This window comes from Amphiura filiformis, chromosome 10, assembly GCF_039555335.1.
Source record: "Amphiura filiformis chromosome 10, Afil_fr2py, whole genome shotgun sequence".
NCBI lineage: Eukaryota > Metazoa > Echinodermata > Ophiuroidea > Amphilepidida > Amphiuridae > Amphiura > Amphiura filiformis.
In genome coordinates this window covers 53,334,145-53,361,933 of record NC_092637.1, presented here as the reverse complement: position 1 = coordinate 53,361,933, position 27,789 = coordinate 53,334,145, and the positions used below count along the sequence as shown (strand labels likewise).

The following is a 27,789-nucleotide window of genomic DNA, read 5'->3' as shown; positions in this document are numbered from 1 at the left end:
TCCTGAGGGGAATCCCATATATGATGTCATCTCTTTACAATCTGAAGGGGGTTTCCAAATATTCCAAATTAGATATGATTCAACTTGTTTTGCTCAATTTGAGAGGGGAATTCCCCTAAAATGTCATCACTCATGTAACTTTGTAAACAAAGATAAATCATCAAATTAAATTACTCAGGGCACATCACAGGTGGTATACAGTAGAGAACATCCCAATTTACACAACTTGGAATTTTTATTAAGCATTTTGCATGTTCGGGCCAATAACTTTAATAAAAATTATTTTAAAACAAATCCGACCGAGCTAACCTACCCCTTGGAGGGGATCCATCACTAGAGGAGGGTTTGGATGAGAAAACGGACATTTTGTTGAGAAACGGCCAAAATGGAAAGAATTTAAATTTTCTCATTCTTTTTGGCTGTTGCTGCAGGGGCGGCAAAATTTACATTTTCTACATAGCCCCCGGAGTTGGAGCGGTCAGGATACGCTACTGGGAATGGTACCAACTTTGTTAGAGAAAAAAGTTCGCGACAACATTGGAGAAGATTGGAGAAGAAAAAAAAAACCCAATTTTGCATTTATTCTGCACGTACGCCACTATGTGTTGCGACCGACGAAGTTATCAATACATAAACATAACCTTCATCCTGTCATTTTTAAATGCAGTTCTTGTTAGCATTTTGTCATAGCATGGCATGATTTCAACGTAATTTCCTGTTGGAAAAGGGAAACATTTCTATACACTATATATAAAACGTTTCGCATTGAAAAGCTCATAATACACGTAGTAGGCACACATCAAACATGTTTGATCAGGATAATGAGGAAGGGTTTCAGAACTCTGAGCCCATGGAGCACAAGGAAAAAGGTGAGTTGGATTCTGAGTTGGACTCTAAGTATTATTCTTGAAAATTAGAAGAGGGTAATGTTTAGGCAATAGAGCCGACTCAGCCCCCAGTACAAACTACTTCGGTCTGCACCGTGAGAACAGAAAAAAACAGATTGCAAAGTGACAGTCGGTATAGCAAGTATCACAATCGATCCTGAATTTCGAGTGGATCTCGACGCAAGCGATGCTAGATTTCATGTGGATCTCGAGGGTTTTTAAGAAAAGCAATTCAAGACCAATGAAATATGTATCCGCCAGCAACCCGAAAATTGAAAACGAGAGTATAGTATTAGTAGTATAGCTTATGCAAGAAGAGGACATTCTTATTTACCTATTTTTGTTTGTCATTAAAGGTCCAACAGTGGAGCCAGGAATACCCCAGCAGAGACGTCAACACGAGACGCGTAATGCAGAGCATCAGACAGGTAAAGTGTTTTAAGTAATACAGTACTAAATCAATGATAGGGAGCTTCTGATTGGCAGAAAGTAAGGAACTTACTTCTTGCTCCACAGCCCCATTTCTTCCATCTATATATTATGGACATGTGTCGTATGGTTGTCCATAAAAAATAGTGCGGTTACAAAACTATATTACAATTGTCTAATTACGTGTGAACTTAAGTGTGCTCATTTTATAGCCTGATTATCTACTTAACAAATCTGTTTCCGATATAGGAATGAACATTAATTGATTAATAGTGAAAAATTCAAAAATGTTAATAAAGATAAATGTGAAGGATAAGCGGCATTGAGCGCAGATGGTGATGCATGTACAAATTAAATAAATAAACTGCGCACAAAAGGTATCCGAACACTTAAAACAAAAGCCATATCTTAAAGATACTAAATCTAAATTACAAAATAAAGTAGTCGATTGACACGATAGATGGCGAATTTGTTATGCGTATACCTTTATGTCGGCATGATTTATAGGTTAATGAACAAGGTCGAGGAATTAGACAAAATAATGCACTTGCGCTGATGTTGATGCGTCTAATGCACTCCCCCCTTCGGGGCTCGTGCATTAGACGCATCAACATCAGCGCGCGTGCCATATTTTGTCTAATTTCTCTCCCAACAAGTAATACGCGTTTATTAACCTATTTCATGCACGAGAAGAAAGAAAAATGTGTGATTTTTTTCTGTTTTTATAACGAATTATCACTAAACATGTTGGAAAATAGAAAAAAATATAAATGCATAACCCGCCCAAAAAATGAATCAATCCTACGCGACGCGAACGCGCGTGAAACACTGCGCGTAGTACGCGGAGTGCACAATATACACAATCAATGCATCGTATTTTTCTAACGCTTGCTCTGATTGGTTCTCGCTATCAAAGAGTGTATGAAGCGATTTTATTCCACTAAGCTATACCCATTTGAATTACTGACAAATGGTCGAGTTTCAAAAGTGTTAAATTTAGATCTACAAAAAAAAATTGACAACGTAAAGTAAGCAACAAGTTTAAAAAGCCTCCACCTCGGCTCACTTTTTGAAACTTGCTACTGATTCAAACTTTATCATATTATCAACTTATAACATTTCCAGAAGTGTTATGTATCTTTAATGTGCAGATGCTATATTAGTTTGTAAGCTTTTTGGAACAACCAGAAAGTTTATGATTATCTTTGTAGCATTGTAAGACAATATTTCGTAATATTAATTTCATGATTAATGATTGAATTAAACGAATAACAAGTAGGCATTTAATGGCAGTGATGCTATTGTTAAAACGTTATATCTTGTTGGAAACGCTGTATTTTGTTGAAATAAATTAAAAACACCGATTTGTTGTTGATGTTCAAAATGGGACCAAGTTTCAAAAAAAAGTGAGCCGAGGGGGAGCTTTTTAAACTTGCTGCTTACTTTACGTTGTCAACGTTTTTAGGTAGATTTCCTTTCTTTTCATGAGATGGACTATGGTCAAGCATGGTAGTCAAAGTAAATGTGAATGAAAATCAAACATGTTTCTTTGATAAAAAAAAAATATCACAATTAATAGCAATGGATGTTTTAAATTTTGTTATCCTTGATTTAAGGGATCTGGAATGAGTGTTTTGATCGTTTCGACAGTATTTTTTGTGGGACATGAGAGCACATCAGACATATCGAATTGCATTTTGAATACGAAGAATGTCTTTCTGATATCAAATAATTTTCATTTTTTAAAATTCACGATATAATACAAATTTTATGACAAATTATTAAAATTTGATATTTTTCACATTTTATATACATTATATATATATAAATAACCGTCCTCGAAGTAAATTTTGACCTTTCCTATTGAAGATATGGATTAGAAGTCCATCGCTCTAACCGCTGCGCCACGGGCCACTGCGATAAATCAGCGGGAGGAAATGGAGTACTTAAAACATTTGATTGCTGATGTAGAAAACTTGATAATTATTGTGCAAAAAGAAACTGTAAAGAAGAGTTTCACTTGAATAAGTGGAGCCCTATCATACATTTGATTTGAATATTGAATTCGTCACTGGGTGGACGTGGTGGCATGATACAGCTTTAATGGTCATTGAAGGGACATAGTGAGGTATCGACTTTTATATTTTTTACCTGATGCGTCACTGTTCAGCGACTAGATCGCCTTTACGTCACTGCGTCTATTCGGCGATGAGTTATACCAGCCAAGTTGTAGTGTTATTTCATTAATTGATTTTTAAATTTCGGTAATGTATTTATATTCGTAATGTATTTGTAATATCATTTCCCATGTTTTAATGTGCCATTTTGTTGCAAGAGTAAAATAAAAGCCCTGTTTGGGGCATGAGAAACAAAAAAAAAAGTACCAGGTAATCTGTAGGAAAAGAAGTTTTTTGAAGGTATTTGGTTATGTACCGGATATCCCCTTAATAACCTTTTGATCCCAAATATGTGTTTACCCCACAGGTCCCGGCTATAGCCAAGGTCAACGTCCAAATCTAATTACTCTACCATATAATATGTAGGAGAAGAAACATTTTTGGTAAAAATCGCATGTTTAGCCGAAATTACTCTTGCGTGACGTTTGACCAAAAATAGTTAATGTCAAATGTAAAGGCTGGGGCAGTGGATCGGTCAAATCGGTCAAATGATAAAGGAGCTAGAGTAAATTTCGACAAATTGACAGATGAAAGAAGAAGAACGAAGAAAGAAGAAGAAAGAAGAAACCGCTGAAATACAAGAGTCAAGCCATAGTTCAGCTTGAATAAAGAAAGAAATGAGCTGCAATGTTGGAAGCTAGGATTGGATGTCGTCGACCGCAGAAAAACACCAAAAAGTACCACACTTCCTATCACCATGGTGACTGGAACTATCTCTTCAATGATAACCATCTAAACAGGTCGTGCTGTTAATATATCAGATATTTAACATTGCCTATCACACAAAGGCTTCACAAGTTCAATATTATTTTCATTTCATCTGAAAGGATATATGTGCTCTGGTATATGTCTTGAGTTCAAGGCTACATATTGTATGGATTTTTAACAATGTAAAATCACTACAAACTTATCTATAAGTAGCTGGAGGCCTCTCCACGTATTACCGATACGTGCATACTTCCATGTTCACAGTGTATGGGGGTGTAGCATGTTGGTGCTCGCAATCGATACGGATAATTACCCCTAAAGAAGACACTGGAAAATGTGATTTTCTCATTTCTACTTTAGGGGTATACATGGAAATGCCGTATCTTCTTAAGGGGGTGCCTATAGTCCAGTCCAACCACTCACACGCTTTTTTCCAGCCACATGTGACAAATAAGACATAGGAAAGAAAAAACTAGAGCTACTGTGGCTCACGAGCCACAAATATCAGGCGGTGACCTCTGATGACGTTTACAGGCTCATACTCCCCTCAATTACATTTGACCTGACTTTTGACCTCGGATGACCTTTACGGTTTCATACTCCCAGGGAACATTTCCTGCAAGTTACAGCTTGATCGGAGCAACTTTAATTTTGACCTGACCTTTGATCTCAGCTGACCTTTACGGTTTCATACTCCCCAAGTGTCAGGGATCATTTTCCCCCGAGTTACAGCTAAATTGGATTCTTAAGTTACAGCTCAATCGGAACAACTTTACATTTGACCTGACCTTTGACATCATATGAACTTTACGGTTTCATACTCCCCAAGTGTCAGGAATCATTTTCTGCACGTTACAACACGATAAGAGCAACTTTAAATTTGCCCTGACCTTAGACCTCGGATGGCCTTTACGGTTTCATACCCTGAAGTGTTAGGGATCATTTTTCCTGAGTTGCAGCTCAATCGGAGCAATTTAAAATTTGACCTGACCTTTGACATCATATGACCTGTACGGTTTCATACTCCCCAAGTGTCAGGAATCATTTTCTGGAAGTTACAGCCCGATTAGAGCAGCTTAAATTTGACCTGACCTTTGACATCAGATGACCTTTGCGGTTTTAACCTCATGAAGTGTCAGGGATTGTGTTTGCCGGAGTTACAGGCCAAGCTGAGCAAGTTTAAAATTTCCCTGAGTTACAGCCTGGCCGGAGCAACTTTTAATTTGACCTGACATTTGACCTTGGATGACCTTTGCGGTTTCATACTCACCAAGTGGCAGGGATTATTTTTTCTGAGTTACAGCCCTATCGGAGCAACTTTAAATTTGATTTGACCTTTGACCTCAGAAGACCTTTGCAGTTTCATACTCTCCAAGTGCCGGTGATTGTTTTCCCTCGAGTTATAGCCCCATCAAAGCAATTTTAACATTCGACCTTTGACCTTGGATGACCTCGAATGAATGTTTCATGCTCCCCATATATCAAGGGTTATTTGTACTAAGTTTTAGCCCAATCGGACATATTTTAACATTTTACCCCCCCACAAGTATTCACCATTATTGCACCATCAGTAGAAACCACATTTTTACACAAAATTTACCACATAGCCTTAGTGTGTACGTATTGATTTTCGTAAATGCATCATGGGAAATCATGATTTCTGTTATCTAAATACTAGTAAAGTAAGCACAACATTATTATTCTCCCACATAGCTAGTGGACAAAACCTAACAATTTTAAAACATACACAGTACAGCTATTGTCTATGCTTATCTCTTGTTATGTCTATGCTTATCTCTTGTTATCAAAATAGCAGACTAGATGTCTCCCTGCACAAGGTATCTGCCGAATTGCAGCCTCTAATGATAGCTGCTTCATTACATTTCACACAAATATTTTCACAAGATGACCCCTATTAAGCCTTACATGAACTTTGACCCCAAGCTATTTACACCTTATAAGCTTAGGCCATCGGTTCTACTTTCCAAGTTTGGTGGTCATACTATGTATATTCAAAGGAGGAGTTGCATTTTAAGTTTCTCACAAAATTAACCCCCACATGAACGTTGACCTTTGTCTGTGTGTAACGTATTTTAAGCTTGGGTCAGTGCTTCTTGTGGCTAAGTTTGGTCGTAATCAGTGCAAGCGTCTGGCACTAGTAGCATTTTCCGGTTAAACTAAAGAAAACAGAAGGAAAAAAAAGAAAGAAAGATTTTGGAGGTTCACAGTATATCAGACGAAGATTCCGCCTGATACAAGAATAATTAAGAATTAAAAGATTCGCCTACTCAACAATATATCAGATTGGCATTTCATGCCACCTGATATAAATATAGCCAGCAGTACATGGAGTATGATGCTCCAGATTATAGTCCTAATTTAGCACATTGGTAGATGCCATTGATAGCAGTGCCTGACTTAGTGTGTGGGGGTGGGCGTGTGTGTGTATGGGGGATAATCGATAGTTGATAACCGATAATCAATTATCAATCAGTTATCAATATTCAATTAGATTCCTAGACCTAACACGCAAATGATGATCACAGACTTTAATGTTCACAATTGTTTGAGGGGATACCTAACACTTTTTGAGGGGGGGGGGTGAAGCAAACGCTCAGGACCATTTCTTTATGTGTATGGGGGAGTGAGGGTGAGGGTGGTTTATCAATATCCAATGTTTAAAAACTTATAACGTCAAAACTGGATTTCTTGCAGTAATTTGAAAATATGATTTTCTCCAAAAGCTCTAAAAAAGCAACGTTTTTGAGCATTTCTATGCACATCATATCTCATGCAACCTAAAGGAACAAAATTTGTTTCCGTTTTGGATCTCAAGCAAAAAAAAGGACCCGAAAATAAATTTTCATTAATATAATTATTAAGAATTTCTTTCCAAAAGGCATTAAGTCCAAAGGCTGCTTTGTGATTTTTTTTATTTTTAAGATATTCCTAAGAGTAGCAGTAAGCAGCAACCTTGCCAATTTAATAACATTGGAGTAGTAACATAGTTATAATAATTTGTTGGTTATCTTAAAAAAAATAATTACAAATCTCTTTAACCTCCCACGTGCAAAGACGAAAACAATAAATATAAAAGAAAATATTTTTTGTTCCAAAAGGCATTTATTCAAATGGCAGTCATTTTTAAACCTCCATTAGAGAATTTTAGGGGACAAAATGATACTTTAAACACGCTCAACGTCCCCGGCAAAGGCCGTTAGCAAGAATGGGATTCCGTATTTATAAGAATACGCTAAAATCGGTCTAAGACACAATATTTTTCTGGTTTGAATTGTCATGAATATCATAGATAAATGGTTTGCATTGCTGCGTTTGTTTGGTTGCATAGGTAATATTAAAAAAATAGGTCATGGTAAAAAGGGATCAATGGGTGTTGACCTCCGTTGCCCTTTTGCCCTGCCCATCCCTCGCACTAGTTACTTGTATCATTTGGATCTCAAAGACAAGACAAATGTCTTGTCTTTGTACATTTAATGAGACATTGCAAATAATCTAGCAAGATCAGTCGCATACTTCGTTGCAAAACGCAATTTTGGGATTATGGGTCATTTAACTTGATTGATTGAGTGAATGATTAAACCTGTTAATCTTGCACAGATTAGATAATTGGTTATTAAAAATGAAATATTTATTATTAAGTAGTAGATAAAGGGTGAGAAACAGACCATCAGAAATAATGGGCGTGTTGTTCATGACTGGCTCAATGTTAGTTGGTTTGAGGTTGAGACCCTCAAACCAACTAACATGAACAACACGCCCATTATTTCTGGTAATGGTCTGTTTTGAACCGTTCATCTTACCTATACGGCGAGAAAAATTAAATTGTTTGCATCAAAATATTCAAATGATTAATGAATAATGCGAAAAGTTGACAACGTTTGGTCTACAATCTGTTTTAACACCATCATCATCATCAGTCGGCTGCGGAGCTTTCTCCAACTAATGCGATCTTGGGCAAGCGAAACAATTTTGTTTGGCTGCAGCATTTCTTCAGTATCTCCCAGGCGGTGCTGGACATACTGTAAGTACAGTGTGCGCGGCCGTCCCGGTTTCCTCTTCCCATGTGGTGGAATATAAAGCGCATATTCTTTCACAGGCTCGCCATCTTCAAGACGCAGTATATGGCCGAGAAATTTGAGTTGATGAATCTTGACTCTGGCAACCAGTGGAGTGGTGTTGGTCAGGTTGTAGATAGTTTCATTTGGAATCCGATCCACACGCTTGATGTTTAACATGACTCTGTAGCAAGATGTTGCAAATGCATTGATCTTGTTTTCCATGTCCTTGGTAATTACCCATGACTCGCACCCGTACAGAAAGACAGTAACACACGTTGTCTGAAACAGCTTGATTTTTGTTCGATTGGCAGGGATGGGCTTCTCCAAAGGCGTTCCAGTTTTCAGAAAGCTGCCCAGGCTAGTGCTTTTCTTCTTTTTAGGTCTCCAACACTAGAGCCCATCTTGGAACCCAAATACTTGAAGTCTGTGACGTGGTTGATGGTACTACCATAGACTTCAAGTGCTGGTTGGCCGTTACAGTTTGCAGTCATATATTATGTCTTAGGTGCGCTGATGACAAGGCCTAGATCTGCTGCTGCAGTTGCAGTCCTAGTTAGCTGTGACTGGGCCCGGCTATGGAAGATTCCAGCAGGGCAATATCATCAGCAAAATCCAGGTCATTCAGCATCTTGGCAGGATACCTGCTTGACCGACGTGGGTAGGTAACAATTCCAGCGTCAATTCCAGAAGTTGATTTCATCAGAAGGTAAAAAGGAAGGTTTTTATTTCAAACTCTAATGGTGACCCGCAGGTCAAATTGCTATAATTGTACATTAAACACACCTAAACAGACACAATGCAATTTGCAGGCAGCAGCTTAATCAGCGCCAATATTGCAACATTGAAACTAACAATTATACAAACATCCAATCCAACCCAACCCCATACCCCAGTAGGCAATGAGGATAAAGTGCCTTGCCCAAGGACACAACACGTTAGCACGAGCGGGGCTCGAACTCGCAACCTATGGATTATGAGTCGGGCGCCTTATCCACTCGGCCGCACGTGCTCCCACACGTCTATATACCAGGATAATGAACAGGAATGGTGCCAACACATCACCCTGAAGCACTCCAGTTGTTACTTGGAAAGGCTTTGAGATACTACTATCTACCATAACGGCACTATTGGAGTCTTTGTAGAGCACATGGATTGCATTGACCACAACCTTTGGTATTCCATAATGCCTCAGCTCTGAAAACATGACGGACCTGTTGATGGAGTCGAAGACTTTTTTTGAAGTCCACAAAAGTGACTGTTAAGGGAAGTTGGTACTCCTTGAAGCCTTCCATGATCCTCCTCAAAATGTGTATTTGCTGAGCACAGCTGCGACCCCATGAAATTTGTATCTCCATGAAATTTGTATCTCCATTAACACCATGAAATTTGTATCGTAGAAAATGTGAGTAACCAGATATTTGAAACACTTTGTAACGTTGTGTCCAATGGTGCTCCCCATTATGGGTAGGTCACAGTAAGGCTTTGCACCCCTAGCCTCTTGACTTGTAATGAGTACCGCAAGTTAATTGCGAAGCTCCCCTGGTCGGGTAGTATCCCGGGGGTTCTTGCCTAGTAGCTAATTAGCCTGGACCGTTGAGCGTTTTTGGGTTGGGCAAGGATAAAGACAGATTCCCTTCTTGAAACTCATGGCAAGTTTATATACATGTACTGAGTATACATTCAACGAAACGGTTACAATTCATTTATGAGTATTACCTCGTTATGCTAATTAAATTTTAATTTGCATAAATTTAACTATGTTTATTAATTGAGCACCAGTGGTGTTATATAAAATATTACTGGTAATGTTATACGGACTGCAGTAGCCCTCTATAATATTCTCTTGCCATGTACCGTAACATTTGCATTTAAATCGAGCTGTAAATGCATTTGTTTCTTAAGTCTACCTGAGGCTAGTAACTAACTCAGATTATACATGAATGCTGTGATTCTTTCCATAGTGTTTCTAGAATGTCCATGGTATTCCTCTTGTTTAGCTTGCAGCCCGAGACCGTTATCTTGAGCTATTTTGTTGATAATGGTCTCTGGGCAGCTAGCCACCTCCATTACTCTAGGTAATGGTTGGAGCAGCGAACCTTAAACAAAAGAAATACAATGGATAATCTGTGAATAGAAAAGGGCTAGTGTTATGGTCACTAAAATGACCCAGGCCAAAATCACCTGCTTCGGGTTCACGCAACACCAAACACACAAACACACTGTTTCTTACATAGAACAACTTATGATTATTTATTAATTAGTGCAGTATGGCTATCAATTAAATCCTTATACAATATTACAACAATTATCAAAATTAATACAAAGAATATCTTTAGCTATAATTACTTAACCAAGCCTGGAGATCTTGATTGGCTGACTTTCTGATGATATTCCGTTGATGGTCTCAGTTCTTGATCCAAGATCCGGCAATGTCCGCGATCCTTTCTATCCAAGGTAAATCTCAGTCCAAAGTCCTGATGACTATATCTTCGCTATCCTAGCTGCTATGCTAGTGTTCTCCAAATGGTCTTCTATGTTGACCGTAAACTCCTCTCTCGGAGATCTCTTGAGCAAGCTTTCTGCTCCACTTGACAAGACTATGTCAGACCAGCAATATACCACAGTTCGATGATGGAGATATTTCAGTCTGCCGCTTCTTTGAGTCGACAGCACAATCAAGCACTATTGGTTTCTACTACCGCCTTTGGCGTATTTAATTCTCTCCAGCACAAGAACCGCGAACCGAAGTTTGAAGACTTCAATTATGGTAACTTTGTACCAATACTGGCTAACATAAATTTCACAGAGTTATCTCTTACACCTCAGTCTCCTCTCTCTCCTTCCTGCCAATCATTCAATCCTCAGGCTTTTTATACTATTTCTTATGATTCTAGATTAATCTAATTACATCACTTCCCAAAATAGTGCATGAAATCACCACAAGCCAATCAGACTCATTACTCTGTACACAGTTCTAAAAATAGCACATTACCTCAACACAAACCAATCACAATCCTTTACCTGTGTACAGTGCTGCACTGTGATTTCTTGGCATCGTGCCAGCAGCACTTGCTGCTGTGGTAATCATGTTCTATTTGATTCCATTATGATCCAGAACTTTCTCCATAATACTAAATATGCATTTTTTGATCACTTTTAATCACTTAACCTTCTAGAATATTCCATGTATAAACAAATGGAGATAAATCTCACAACAAGTGAAAATTAATGTTTGATGACAAAATACAAAACTGTTAATGAATCTTATCATAATTTGGGGGGATGTAACACTAGACGTATATAATATGATATAGATATAATGTTGGGCGTTTATTATCGGGCGTATTGAGACTATTCAATGAGAGTTTACGTCAATAGATATATTTCTATTATTCCCGTATGTAGAATGCTATGAACTGGTTCCTATTCCTGAAGAGACCAAGGGTGATCATGAAAACCTCATCGCTCCACAGCTAACCACAGAGAATGATGACCAAGTTATAGACAAAGCATCAATGTGTCCAAGACACAGATGTATTATAGTTTTCATCGTTTCTATAGTTTTAGGGGCAGTAGCAATTGGCATTGGTATTGGCATTTGCATTGGCATTGGCATTGGGACAGGAATTGTTTCAAAATCAGGTTAGTACAGTACATCTACAAGTCATTTTCTTCAATATTATTAACATACTTTGACTTTTTAACTTATAACTGCCGAGGACAGGGTATCCCATTGTACATTGTCAGATAATCCATCTCCACATTGGTGTGCCCTTTGGCTAGTATTCGGCCTATTGGAGATCCATGATCTCGTCCTTTCATTTTTTTGGCGGATGTCCTGAATGCCTACCGTACTAATGTCTCGAGAATAAGTCTGGTATGGTAGTCTGTATACCCAATGACTCTCTTCAGCCGGCTCTTGGAAACTTATTTGATTAAAATTTGATTTAAAAAAAAAGCGCAGTGATTTATAGTGCGCTACGCACAGGCACAACGCCTAGACGTTGATCCACAAGCCTTAGCACACTTTACTGGTTTTCGCTGACCATTACGGCCCCACATCATTCCATAAACCATTTAACAACGCAGGTACTTTGCAGCTCCAAGAGCGCACACCCTAGAGCATACTAGGCACCGCCAGGGTTCGAACTCGCAACTTCTCGCACCATAGTCGAACGCCTTATCAATTGAGCTAACTTGACTGCTTATTTATAGTGCACCTAGACGTTGATCCACAAGCCTCAGCACACTTTACAGTTTGTCGTTGACCACTACGGCCCCACATCATTCCATAAACCATTTGCAGCTCCAAGAGCGCACACCCTAGACAATTCACAAATAACCTTCGCAACCAGGATCTGTTCCCCGAGTTTCGTACGGGTTACAACGAGACAATTAGCAGTAAATTCATTGTCTAGGGGAATTTTAAGCTGACTCAACCTCTCGCACCATAGTCGAACGCCTTATCGATTGAGCTAACTTGATAGGGCGTGTTGTGTTAAGAAGCTATGGATGGCGGATAAGTTATAGCATTTCCACGAGTATGCTGTTGGTTATCACAGTACCGATGCAGCCGGTCGCTGTGTGAGAGGCTGAGCTTCCATCAGATGTGACTCTGACTGTCCTGTTGTAGTACGAGACACAAACTAACTTATTCTCAATTAAACTCTCTACATGCCTAAATTGCATTATATGTTTAAGTGAATAATTTTTTTTAAACCAATTCCATGTGTGTTATTGTTTATTCAGACATAAAAGATCCTGTTTTGGCGTCCTGTCCTGCAAACCAAACATCCAATACAGATCCAGGTCAACCAACCGCAATAATTGTATGGCAAGGGCCTATTGCTACAGATAACTCCTGCCTTAACCCTACGGTTATGTGTGATCCAGCATCGGGAACTGACTTTGTTATTGGGATAACAAAAGTAACGTACACAGCTCTGGATGGATTCGGAAATGCCGATACTTGTTCATTTTATATTGATGTCAAGGGTAAGAGTTCTGTTCTTCTTATAACATCAAATTGACTGACATTATATCATTATGTGAATATATGCTATTGTTGTGTCGGCAGAAACCAAAAAAAGAAAAACCAAATTTAAACTCTTTCAATTTACCCTATTCCATTTGTGTTAATGTTTATTATCAGACAATGAAGACCCTGTTTTGGAGTCCTGCCTTGCAAACCAAACAACCAACACAGATCCAGGTCAACCAACCGCAATGGTTTTATGGCAAGGGCCTATTGCTACAGATAACTCCGGCCTTAACCCTACTGTTACGTGCGATCCTGCATCGGGAACTGACTTTGCTATTGGGATAACAAATGTGACGTGCACAGCTTTGGATGGATTCGGGAATGTCAATAATTGCTCATTTTACGTTGATGTCAAGGGTAAGAGTTCTGTTTTCCTTATATCATTAATGTGACTGACAATATATCATTATATGAATACGCTATTGTTGTGTCGGCAGTAAACACAACAAACATAGCCGTATTTAAGCACTTTCAATTTACCCTATTCCATTTGTGTTAATGTTTATTATCAGACAATGAAGACCCTGTTTTGGAGTCTTGCCCTGCAAACCAAACAACCAATACAGATCCAGGTCAACCAACCACAATGGTTTTATGGCAAGGGCCTATTGCTACAGATAACGCCGGCCTTAACCCTACGGTTATGTGTGATCCAGCATCGGGAACTGACTTTGTTATTGGGATAACAAAAGTAACGTGCACAGCTCTGGATGGATTCGGAAATGCCAATAATTGTTCATTTAATATTAATGTCAAGGGTAAGAGTTCTGTTTTTCTTATATCATCAAATTGACTGAAATTATATCATTATGTGAATATATGCTATTGTTGTGTCGGCAGAAACCAAACAAAGAAAAACCAAATTTAAACACTTTCAATTTACCCTATTCCATTTGTGTTAATGTTTATTATCAGACAATGAAGGCCCTGTTTTGGCGTCCTGCCCTGCAAACCAAATAACCAACACAGATCCAGGTCAACCAACCGCAATGATTGTATGGCAAGGGCCTATTGCTACAGATAACTCCGGCCTTAAGCCTACTGTTATATGCGATCCTTCATCGGGAACGGACTTTGTTATAGGGATAACAAATGTAACGTGCACAGCTTTGGATGGATTCGGGAATGTCAATGATTGCTCATTTTACGTTGATGTCATGGGTAAGTGTTCTGTTTTTCTTTTGATTTATTTTTCTTCAAACATGTTCAAGTTTCATATTTGTATTACAAGTATCAATTTCATATCATTTTGCCAGTTTCATATAATTATTAACTGTATCATTGTTGTTATAATTATCATCTAGTATGTAGGTCTAATAATTGTTCTTAATTTTCATATTTTCATATGTAAAGGTCTGTATACACTATTTTGCAAATACCTTCCGCACTGCCAGATTTCGCGCAGTTTATGGCGTAAACAGGATTGGCTAATTGAATCACGTCAACATCACACCAGCACCTCTTTCGCCCATCAATCTGCTTAGCATCGCGTGGCATAGTCGTGACTAGTTCATTATTACGCGATCAGTTGGCCACTGCGAAAATGTCTTTGCAAAATAGTCTAGGCCTTTGATTTTCACGTGCATGAATGTGCACGTATAGACTGGTTCTATTTTGGAAAAATCGTGTTACTAGCGACAAGTTTGCGTAAAAGTTGGCAAGTAGCTTATTTTTGCTAATTTGGGTATGCTGAAATCGAATCTCTTGTCTGCCAAGCAATATTTTGAGCCCGTGACCCATAAAAAGACCCCCAAAAGACCCCATAGGATCGTATAGGGCCAAAAAGTAATTTTATTCCAATAACACTTTCAAACATGTCAAATTATGCGCCTTACCCCACGGATCCCAGAAATGTACATTTGTGTACGTGTACGACCTATCGTTAAGAAGTTATGGGGCAAAAAAGGTCACAGGTCAATTTGCTTGTTGTGTATGAGTCAAAAGTCAAAGTTGCTCCGATTTTCGTAATGGATTCAATGGAATGTGTATTTATTTATCATCTTTCTTCTAATCTTGACATCGTAGATAGTAAAAACTATTCTTTTCTTGAATCCCTTAAACTTGAGGAACAGTTTGCGCCCATTTTTACGAAAATCGGAGGAACTTTAACTTTTCACCCCTGAATAACATGCAAAATGACCTTGGACCTGTTGAGTCTCATAACTTGGTAACTATAATGTCCTACGTGCAAATATGTTACATATTTGTGATCCTTAGACCTAGACAAATAATTTGACATGTTTTTCAGTGAATTTGGAGCATTTTAAATTTTCCCTCATGTATGATCATGTTGGAAGTTTGGGGTTTTTGTTAGGGTCACGGGGTTCCAATATAGCTTAGCAGACGAAACTTTTGAATTCAGCATACCCGAATTAACCAAAATAATTTGTTTGCCAGCTTTTACGCGAACTTGCCGCTTGATCCTTAAATCCATATTATAACATTTCTTTAAAAATAGATTAGTATTCATTTTCAATAAAATATTAGCATTTACTGTCAGATATGTCCCTTTTAATTTTGAGCCGAACAAGTGAGGTAAAGCAAAGAAAATCGGAATTTACAACTAGCGCCAATGCATGTTACACCGGCGGTTGTAATATGGTACGACCCTCTGGCGTGTGTGTGTCCCGCACGCCGTGTACGTTGTACTGTGTTGACATCGCATACGCGTTCGACTAATATTTCTATCGTATTAATAAAACGCCGGTTCCGGCGGTTTATTCAAAATCTCCGATTTTGACAAAACTACAGCACTTAAAGTCTTGATTTTTGCAGAAAATCTTTGTTTATTAAAGTACATTACAATCGTGTAAAAACCTGAATTTAAAATTTTCTTGAGGGCGTTCTCCTCAGCAAATGTTATAATATGGCTTTAAATAAGCACATATTTCCCAAATAGAACCAGTCTATATATACAAATGTTGTCTTTTCGAAGATGCATCCATTACGCTACATAACCCGCATTGTAATACTGTGGCAATTGTTTAATGACACATTATTTTTGATATGCCTGCTGGTTATAAAAGATGTATAATTATTTTATGCAACTGTGTATTTTTTGTAAATCTCGCAATTATAAATCTTGTAATTTCTACAAGGTTTTTACTCCTTATTATTAATGTATTAAGGGGCACGCATGGTCACTGTTAGTGGACACTTTTCCAAATTTGATTATCCAGGCCATTTGTTGAGGATCTATCATAACAACTTAACTTAAATTTCAAAATCGATGAAAACTGCATAATTACGAGGGGATATCAAAAACTTTTTGATACCCCCTCGTATTTATGTTTTAAAGACACAAAATTAGTAACAGTTACGATAAAGCATTACGACAATTACTGATGTTTTTATTTATAACATCAAATTGAATTGAATTCTGTCACCTGGTGTGCATTTATTTCCCTTGGATTTGTTTTGTTTTTGTTTTTTTCTGGCCAAAGAAAGACACACGCTCATTCTTTCCCTAATTGCCTTGATATAGTTACGACAGAAGTGTAGGTTAACTTATAGGCCTTGATCAATAATAATTCATCCCACCAACCATGTAAATTTCAATCATCATTGGATTTCATCTTGACTCTTTCAACAGACAATGAAGATCCTGTGTTTGAGTCATGCCTCCCAGATCAAATAGATTATGGCCAACCAACCGCCATAGTTATATGGCAAGACCCGGTTGCTACCGATAATTCCGGCAGCAGCCCTACAGTAATCTGCGATCCGCAGTCGGGAACGAGCTTACCTATTGGACAAGCCCTTGTATCGTGTACGGCTTTTGATGGATATGGAAATAACGACAGTTGCTCATTTAACGTTTTTATTCATGGTAAGATTAAATTTTCTTGTATCAGATTTGAGCGAGTAAAGATTTTCCTCAATCTCAGGGAAACGTCAATTAAAATAACATTTGCCATGCGCGTGCACAAATCAAGCTTCGCAGGGTTGAGAGGATCGCCATCTTCCGTGGCAAACCGTGACAATCCGTGACATCGGAGGATGGCCACACAGTGTTTGGATTTGTTAGAAGATTCCTACAAACTGCGTTGCCATCCTCCACCGTCGGGGGATTCCACGTAATGTGAGCCGATCCTCCAAACCAAATCGGGTTATTCCTTCAAATCCTTAGAGGTGGATTCCAACACACAGCATGGCGATTCGCCACATCGGCAATCCTTCTCCGTATGGGATTCGCAAGCACTGCTTGACAATCCTCCAACAGTGCAGTTCGTCCACGTCATTTCCACATACTTGTTTGACAGCAGAAAGCAGAAGACGTCCCGACTTTTATTAAAGGAGTGTTTGTGATCCAAGCATCCTCTTTTTATGACATTTTTCAGTACATATCCATGAAAAAAGCCTATTCCCAAAATTTCAGTTGATTCCGATTTTGCGTTTGCGAGTAATGCATGATTATGTGTATTTCACTGCTCCATAGACAATGCGTTGTAATTTCGTTCTGGTGCACCAGAACGAAATTCAAATTTCACGATATCTTTGCAAAACGAATTAATCTGCAAGAAATATTTTGTACGTAAACATTATGTAGCCAGAGGTTTCCAGTGATATAAAAATCTCAACTTTTTTTGAGAAAAGTGGGGGGATGAGGCTGTGGATCACGAAATGCCCCTTTAAAATACCCGTTAAAAGTATGAATATTTCCAATTTTTCCATGAAGAGACGCTTAAGATCGATATTAAATTTGTAATAGAATGCTTAAACTCGAGTTGAAAATAATAATCATAGTGATGGTTTAATGGTTGATATGCGACATTAGCAGGGTTTGTGTATTGTATACCCGGATTGTATAATATTAGGTTTAAAAAAAATTTAAATAATAAGAAAAAACTGCTAGAATGGAGTGTTTGTAATTAAAAATCTGTCGAATGCACTACCGATGTAGACCATATGTAGTTTGGCTCTCGTCAGTTGCTACCATTTAAAACAAATTATATTTACATGGTCGGTGTTCCAGAAACCTCAATGTCTTAATTTGTTTAACATTTCGTTTCAGACATACGGGATTGCTTTGATTTGGTGTCTAATGGCGATTACCCATCTGGCATCTACACAATAACTCCAAGTGATGGTTTGTCATTTCAAGTATATTGTGATATGAGTACAGAAAACGCAGGGTGGACTGTATTCCAGCGCCGATTAGACGGAACTGTAAACTTCTATCGCAACTGGACTGACTATGAGAATGGCTTTGGTAATGTGGGTGGTGAGTACTGGGCAGGTCTCAGGCTCCTACCTCTGCTGACATCAGGGAATCCCTCAATCTTACGTGTAGAGCTAGAAGCATTTGACGGTGACAAAGCTTACGCTGAATATCCGTCATTTAGTGTGGGTGACTCGTCATCTAATTATGTCCTTACCATTGGGTCATACAGTGGCAACGCTGGTGATTCATTGCGTCATCATAACAACAAGGCATTCTCTACGTATGATAGGGACCAGGATAGAAGAAGTGGTAACTGTGCTCAAGAGAGACAAGGTGCCTGGTGGTATGGCAACTGTGCATATTCCAACCTGAACGGCCAATACCTTGGTCCTACAGGAACCAATAATTTTGCAGGAATGACATGGTACCACTGGAAATCACGTTATGAACCCCTTAAGACCTCTGAAATGAAGGTCAGGCGGGTTCAATAGATAAAACCAATCCACTCATCTCTAAAATGACATTTAATATCACAATAGACACTTTTTTATATTTCCATATTTCGTATTATCTTTCACATTTCTGGCTTCATAATTATCGTACAGTTAAATTATACAGAAATCGGCAACTAACATTTCGCATAAACAAAGTGACTGTTGTAACGGTGATTTAAATATTTATGCAGATTTAGATATACCAATGATATACCCCAGGCACCATGGTCGCTGTTAAATTGTAACAATTTAAAAATTGACTACTCAGTGCCAGAAGTGGGTAAGTGCAATACCTGCCATATGTAGCTCCCATGTGTAGATGAGTACAATATATTGTGTGTAAATTGTCAAATGTTCACAGGACAGCTATTGCACTTACCCACTACTGGTACCGAGCATGCAGTTGAAATATGAAAATTAAAATGAAAGTAAAATGTATAATACTGCATAATTATGTAAATATGTTTGTGTTTATAGTGTGGATGGGGTTGGTGGGTATGTGGTTGATTGGTTCCGCTGTGTGGTGAAATTAATATGAGTGCGGCATAATCAATCTATTCACAGACTTTTGAATATTATCTACATTTTTAGAACTATTGTTTTGAATAACTTTATCCTGCCTCCGAGAGGCAGTATGTTTTCTAATTGACACCCAAAAAGCCGCACTATTGCGCGGCATATAGGCCGATTGTCCTATATCCGTGACAAATATTCGTGGCGGTAGCATTGTGCCCAATTCTCTGCGCCATACATAAATTCGCCTATCGCCATTTCCCTAAAATAAAATTTCAAAAAGGTAACCACGCTTCCTTAGCATGTGCAATAAATTAGCATTAAAATTAATCTTAATCAATAGGGATTCTAGAAACATGTAGCAAGTTGCGCCATTCATGAATTATGCATTAGAATATTCTCATAGCGCAAAAGCTCTGTCATCAGCCGTTATACGATGTTGTTGCACAAAAAATCACGGGATTTCGGCAGCTGCCGAATCACGCAGGTTTTCGGCAGGTTTACCATAATGTCTGACGTAGGCCTACAGTGTTGTAGGCCTATTGGAATTTATTATTTATTATTATTTTCTTGATATTTGTTAAACTTCCAACAGAAATGGAATAGGGCATTTTTTCAACCAGTTTTTGGTTAAAATTTCTCGAGTTGATGGCATCTACACAATAACTCCAAGTGATGGTTTGTCATTTCAAGTGTATTGTGATATGAGTACAGATAACGCAGGGTGGACTGTATTCCAGCGGCGATTTGACGGATCGGTAAACTTCTATCGCGGCTGGAATGAATATGAGAATGGTTTTGGTGATGTGGGTGGTGAGTACTGGGCAGGTCTCAGGCTCCTTCATCTACTGACATCAGGAAATCCCTCAATCTTACGTGTAGAGCTAGAAGCGTTTGATGGTGACAAAGCGTACGCTGAGTATCAGTCATTTAGTGTGGGTGACTCGTCATCTAATTATGTCCTAACCATTGGGTCATACAGTGGCAATGCTGGTGATTCATTGGATTATAGTAATATCAGGGCATTCACTACGTATGATAGGGACCATGATAGCTCTGGTGGTAACTGTGCTGAATCCGCTCAAGGTGCCTGGTGGTATGGCAGCTGTGCATATTCCAACCTGAACGGCCAATACCTTGGTCCTACAGGAACCAATGATGATTCAGGAATGACATGGTGGCACTGGAAATCAAGTTGGCAATCCCTTAAGACCTCTGTAATGAAGGTCAGGCGGGTTCAATAAATAAAACCAATCAATTCATTTCTAAAATAAGATTTAAGATCATAATGGACACTTTCCATATTTGGTATTATCTTTTCCATTTCAGGATTCATAATTTATCCTACAGTTATAATTATACAGAAATCAGCAACTAACATTGAGCATAAACAAAGTCACTGTTGTAATGGTGACTTAAATATTTGTGCACATTTAGATATACCAATTATATACCCCAGGCACCATGTTCGCTGTTAAATTGTACCAATGTTTAAATTGACTACTCAGTGCCAGAAGTGGGTAAGTGCAATACCTGCCATATGTAGTTCCCATGTGTTAATATAAGTACAATATATTATGTGTAAATTGTCAAATTTTCACAGGACAGCTATTGCACTTACCCATTTCTGGCACCGAGAATGCAGTCGAAATATGAAAATTAAAATGAAAGTAAAATGTACAATTCTGCATAATTATGTAAATATATTTGTGTTTATAGTGTGGATGGGGTTGGTGGGTATGTGATTGATTGGTTCCGCTGTGTGGTAAAATTAATATGGGTGGGGTGTAAGCAATCTATTCACAGACTTTGGAATATTATCTACATTTTTAAAACAATTGTTTTGAAATAACTTTATTTTGTATTGTGTCCATTTCTGGATTCATTATTTATTTAGCAATTATAGTTACACACCAACAACCAACATTGACCACAAATGTAGTGAGTTTCTTAAGTATATATGACAATAGTATACTTAGCTAATGTCGAGTTTTATTGGTAAAACTTTGCTGAATGTTTTTTGAATATTTTAATATTATTGTAATGTAACTTACATAGTAATTCCCGAGCCTTGTATATTTTCAGTTCGAAGCATGTGCAGTTTATACTTGGGTGTGTATTAGTAATTGTTGCTTTAAGAAATATTAATGATTGCAGTTAACTCGTTTCTTTTATGTTTTAGAATAGGATATTCTATCTGAAATACAAACACCCATATGGAAGACACGACCTTAATCTCCCACACAGGGGGTGTAGATTTCAAACGGAAACTCCAATTCAGGTTATCCTATTTAAAATTCACACTCCTCAAAGATTAGAGCCATGTCTTCTGTAGGGGGTGTAGGGTTGGAAAAGCCTGATGTAAAATATGTAATGTTGTATATAACATGATGTTAAACTTATCTATTTAGTCAAATAATCATACAGTCGGAAATAATCAAACATTTTCAATATCAATTTGGACCAGATGTTTTTGATTGGCATTATTTGTCAGAACTCAGATTTCAATGAAATACTGGTCTACAAGAATTCAAAGTAAGTAAGATGTCAGATAAGGAAAAAAGGAAATCAAAGGAAATCTTGAAGTTCAATTTATATCCAAATGTGATGAAGCTGGTGCCTCAAACGAGACAGCAGTGATATCAAGAGTGATTGCCTTCACGGCCTGTATGATGCCTTATTCGTATGTCTTAAGATTGTATGTAGGAATGTACGTAGGTGTGAATTGGTGTATGCATTTGTAAACTTGTATTTTATCAGAGTCATAAATTTGTTTAAGTTTAAATAAGGGACGCACCGTTAGATATCAAGGGGGTGGGTGGGTAGGTTTTTGGAAAAACAATTGTCTCGCAATCTGCACAAAATTATGCTCCACCATTTGCTTCACTTTGGGAAAAAAGAAAAGAAAAGAAAAACAAAAAACAAAACAGGGGTGCCAAGTGTTCTATATCTCATCATATTTAGTATTTCAGCTTTGAATTTGGTAAATATTTGTGCGCATGCATTTGTTGAAATATTAGCCCCCTCCCTTGATATCTAATGGTACGTCCTTAACTCTGCGTTAAAAGCCGAATATGCTAAACGTGATACTATCAATGACCTATTACTTCCATGTCTACCTGAAATATTTATAATAGAAAATATTAAATGCATACCATTAATGTTCTAATAGCTCCAGCGAATGCTAACGTTGTGCTGCAAGTAATGGGCCAACTGTTGGCAATTTATAATTATTAACTTTTATGTGACGATTTTGCAACATAATTGTTGAATTGGGAATTCAAACTTTTATTAGATACTTCAAGTCTCCGACAAAAGCTAGCATAGCTAATGACAACAATAGGACGTGATACTTGGGGAGCCAAATCCCATATTTTGCTAGCAAGTGACATGTTGAGTTTAAAAAAGTTGGCCTATTTAGGTGTTTTCTATGGGCCATGGGCAATAACTTCTGGGTGGCCAAATAAATCAATCCTCTACAGGGGGTCCCAGCATCAAAGGTTACTTGGGGTCAAATTTCAATTGCTCAAATCTTGTTTTAAACCCCAACAAAGTATTCCTCCTGTCATAAGGATTCAGAAAAATTATAGTTTAACCTACCTGTGACGTATGGTTCTTGAGTTATAAGCAAAAAGGTCAAAGGTCCAATTTTGACCTTCACATGGGTCAACATCGTAAAATGCTCCAATTTAAACCATTATTATGTTTTGATGGATCCAAGTTGTGATAATATTGGATCCAAAACATAATAATGATAAAATTGGAAGCTTTACGCCCAATATTTATTGGTCTCGCTATGAGTTGTAAAATATTGGACTCGACTACGTCTCGTCCAATATTTTAAAACTCATAGCTCGACCAATAAATATGGGCTCAACCGATCCAATTTTATATCAAACATGTCTCAAATTGTTCCCCTTTAAAACCATTTCAAAATAAAGAACTGTTTGCCATCTTAAATGTTTCGTTACCTAGACAACGGGGTGAGAAGTCAATCCCCTGATGAACTCTGTTGACCCTGACCTATTTTGCTACGTAACCTATGTAACAAAATATCCTAGATGGGGCAAAATTCTTTAAATTTAAATGGTTTTGCAAGAGGATCAATTTGAGATATTTTTGGTTAAAATCGAAGCATTTTTACGATGTTGACCCCGGTTGAGGTCAGAATTTGACCTTTGACCTTTGTGCTTATACCTCAAGAACCGTACGTCACAGCTAGTTCAAACTATACTTTTTCTGAATCCTTATAACTAGACGAATACTTTGGTGGGGTTTAAAACAAGATTGGAGCAATTTTGAAATTTGACCCCATGTAACCTTTGACCCCTTTGTAGAGGATTGATTTAGTTGGCCACCCAGAAGTCATAGCAAAACACCTATATAAACACCCATAGAAAACACCTATATAGGCCAACCATTTATAACACGCCACGTCGCTTCAAATGGCTTGGCTCCCTAGGTATGAGCAGGCTTTACGTCAAAAAATTTCAAATATTAAAAATTATGTAATAAATCGAGGTTGTTACTTTATTTATATTCAGTATCAATAGCATGTTTGTTCCATGTTTATTTATGGAATTAAAGACTTTGCTACAAACATTTTTTGATCTTGTTATTATTGATATTTGTGCTCAACGGTTTTGGAGTTAACAATGTCTGGAAAATGTGCACATTCCTGTTCCTTTCTGCTGCCCGGTTAGAGTTAATTCGTTGATAATGTTCACGTGATCAACAATAAGCACTATTATGTGAGGAAGTGCAGAAAGTACTATTTACGTCTTTTTGTGTCCCCAAAAAGGGACCACCGTACACACATATCAATTCATGACCCCGCCCCCTTTTAGACGGTGTCACCTTTTATGTTTTTTTAAATTAATTATAACCTTTTACAAATTATTCCTTGTATACCAGTACTCGGGACCCTGCCGGGGCGGGGGGGGGGGGTGTCACTCAACTTTGGAAGTGACGGTATGTGCCTGTCAATAGGCCCCCCTCTTTTGAAGTCGACTATACCCGATGACCCGCTTTTTCAAAAGTCATACCCGATGCCCCCATTTTTTAATGTGCGGCTACCTAATGACCCCCTTATTTTGTTGCGGCTACCCAATGACCCAATTTTTTCAAGAATGATATCATCACAATAAGTCGAAAACTTTCAAATTCTCTTATTTCAGCAAAGTTGTATTGGAAATTTGGAAAAATTGGAACTAGCTCTATTTTTTTTTTTAATTTTCCACCCGATGACCCCTTTTTGAAATCTTATACCCAGTGACCCCCTTGTTTCAAAATCTTATACCCAATGACCCCCTTTTTCATTTTGTTTGTACTCAATGACCCCCATTTTTTAAAACAAAGTTTTGTACCGATAGGCCCCTACTTCCCGACGCCGGTAGGCACATACCCGTAACTTCTAAAGTTGAGAGCCCCCACCCCTAGTCTGTGATACAGCCCGTGTACCTATATTAATAGGGAGAGAAACTATTGGGAACCACACACTCTCGGGACTCGAAAGACTGACTGACTGACTCGGCTCGTACTAGCCGCTTCGCCGCCCCCCCCTCCTCCCCCCCCCCCTTGATCGCGAGTCCGACACTATCGCGAGTCAGTCTTTGACAAAGACTACCACCCCGGGCTCAGGACACATAGCCCAAATCCCGGGGGGCACTCGACACAAATGACCATACGGGTATGCTCCCCCGGAAAGAACCCCCCTTTTTGGGTTTCGCAGCTCCGAAAGACCCCCTATATTTGACCAAAATAGAGCTCCGAAAGACCCTTGATTTTGATCATTTCAGCTCTAAAAGACCCAAAAAAAGGGTCATTTCTCATATTTCTGGGTTTTTTTTCAGGCGATTTTCAGCCAAAAAGCCAAGAAATCCCCTTGATTTTGACTGTTCGCAGCTCCAAAAGCTTTTTGTTTTATTATGGCTATCATACATATCGCATACCCCTACCGACCCCAGCATCCCCCTTTCAAAGAGCTTTGATTTGTTTACCACATCGCAATAATCACACATAACACCAGGTATTTCAGTTTTCGTTTCATATTTTTTTCATCATCATCATTTCATCAATATTATGATAAGTACCAACATTCTTAGTCTTGTTACCTCGTTCTTATCATGCCAAACGAGAGACGGCACATCTCTATAAAATACACTGCCATTTTTTTCACATTTTTATCTTTTGAAACTTTACAGAGTTATACTATCATCATATGAACAGTTCTGATGCTACATTTCATACTATAATTACGTACATGTAGGACTATTGTGCACATTATACTATCATCATATGAACAGTTCTCCCAAAAGTTATTGATAGATGGCTATAAATTTGTTCTGCATATTTTGATACCTCATTCAGTACGATGCGACTTTATTCCCCGGTCTTTAATCCATCAAGTTATACATATTTGAATCGGAAAAGAGAACATTTCAAAAGTGACAAATTTGGATATTTCTTCCTTCAGGACGATTCCAGTCGTCATTTGTAACGGGCTTATTACAGCATGACACAGGGGCCTCTAGGAAAATTGCCAAAAAAACCCCAAACCATGTGCCCCCAATCATGGTCGGTGCCCCCCCCCCTCCCATGTGATGACCCACGCTACGCCATTGGCATGACAGGTTAATATTCACTTGCTGTACTCACAATTTGTGTGTTTTGGAGAGAAAATTCTATGTAAATCTTTGTTACTTTTGAAATGCTTTTTTTTTCATTCAAATTGGTATAAGTTAAATAAAGTCATATCATGCAGAATGAGGTATCGCAATTTAGCAGCACAAAAGTATCCATCTATTGATTAATTTATTTGGTAATATGTTTAGGTTGGGATTCCGAAAGGTGGTTTAAACCTAGGTTTAGCTAAACCTAGGTTTAAACCCAGGTTTAAACCAAAGTTGCGTTTCCCGTAGCTGGTTTAAGTTAAACCTGGGTCCAAAGCTGAGTACTAAAGTCGCAAAAGCCGGGTCTAACTTAACCTATTTAGCCTTCCAAATAAATTGGAACATCATACCCATGCACAAAGTTCCGTGTAAATGCATAATAGTATACACCACAGTTAGTACTATGCGGCTACGAAACCAGGTCTAAGTTTAAACCTAGGTTTAAACCCAGGTCTAACTAGTCCGAGCTTTGAATCAGAAAATAACTTAAACCTAGGTTTAGGCTTAAGCCGGGACTAGTTAGACCTAGGTTTAAGTTAGCACCGGTTTAAATTAAACCACCTTTCGGAATTCCAACCTGTGTCTAAAAGATGTTGCTTGTGTTTTAGGTGTACGGATACTTTTTGTGTGCAGTATATTAAAAACCCATTCAGTGATTTGCTCATCCGGACGATCGTAAAAATCATCAAAATTCAGATTTTGGTACCTTTACAATTGTCATAGATGTGCTAACATAGCCTGCAAGTGGTTCAACCGAAAGCTGTGTATTTAAGACAAAATAAGACATTTTACATGAATCTGTAATTATACTGACAGTATCTAAATTAGCTACATGTATTTGAATGGGGCTTCAACTTTGTCAGTACTGCTGTTTTCTTCGCTTTTTGCCAAATTTGTCATTTCAAAAATACCAAATGACAATTTGAATGACTTATCCTTCACTTTTAAGCAATTTATAAACAATTTTAATTTTTTTACACTTGCCCTGGGATCACTGAATGGGTCTTTAACTCGGCATGATTTCATGCCTTTTTAATATATTTATCTCCATATCAAAATATGACTACGATTATGTAAAGTAGTTACCTTTAAAAATTAAAAGAGTGTAGAAATTAGCCTACTCAAGGTACTAACAGTCTCAGTCTTCACCGACCGACCCAAAATTGGCCAAAATCGGAGTCAGACCTTTTATTTATTTTTTTAAAAGTTTTTAGTTCGTAATTTCACCAAGAGCGGGTAACGACAGTGGAATAACCCTGTTACACGTAGATAATGTCCCCCCTGTGTTGCCATTTTAAATAAAGACATCGGTATGTAATAAGCCCAATCGGCATTGGAAGTTTGCAGTGCATTGTGGGACAATTTTTGCAGTTTTGGGACACTTTGTCCTTTGACCTTTTGGGAAAAATTGGGGTTTTAAAGCACAAAATATAATTTAAAACGTGTAACTAGAATAAAAACAAACCCAAAAATTTGGTTATTGTATAAATTAATTATTTTATTATTTATAATGATAACATTATTACAATAATAAATTAATTATTAATGATTACAGCAATTTTCCCGATATGTCAGAGGTCAAAGTGTCCCAAAAAAAACCCCGGAAGTTACAATGGCGATTGGGCT

General features: G+C 38.0%; 2 protein-coding genes across 2 annotated transcripts; both read left to right on the top strand.

Moving 5' to 3' along the window:
• The first annotated feature begins 762 nt into the window (after nucleotides 1–762).
• On the top strand, nucleotides 763–19,720 carry LOC140162316 (uncharacterized). Its single transcript, XM_072185550.1, has 9 exons — nucleotides 763–869; nucleotides 1,244–1,315; nucleotides 11,686–11,922; nucleotides 13,030–13,275; nucleotides 13,433–13,678; nucleotides 13,834–14,079; nucleotides 14,237–14,482; nucleotides 16,914–17,150; nucleotides 18,336–19,720. The coding sequence occupies exons 1-9, from the start codon at nucleotides 806–808 to the stop codon at nucleotides 18,974–18,976; spliced, it is 2,235 nt and encodes a 744-aa protein (XP_072041651.1). The 5' UTR covers nucleotides 763–805; the 3' UTR covers nucleotides 18,977–19,720.
• Nucleotides 19,721–20,196: 476 nt separating this feature from the next.
• LOC140161965 (fibrinogen-like protein 1) lies at nucleotides 20,197–20,736 on the top strand. The gene has a single exon (XM_072185259.1). It carries the CDS (start codon nucleotides 20,197–20,199, stop codon nucleotides 20,734–20,736), a length of 540 nt encoding a protein of 179 aa, XP_072041360.1.
• Nucleotides 20,737–27,789: the final 7,053 nt, after the last annotated feature.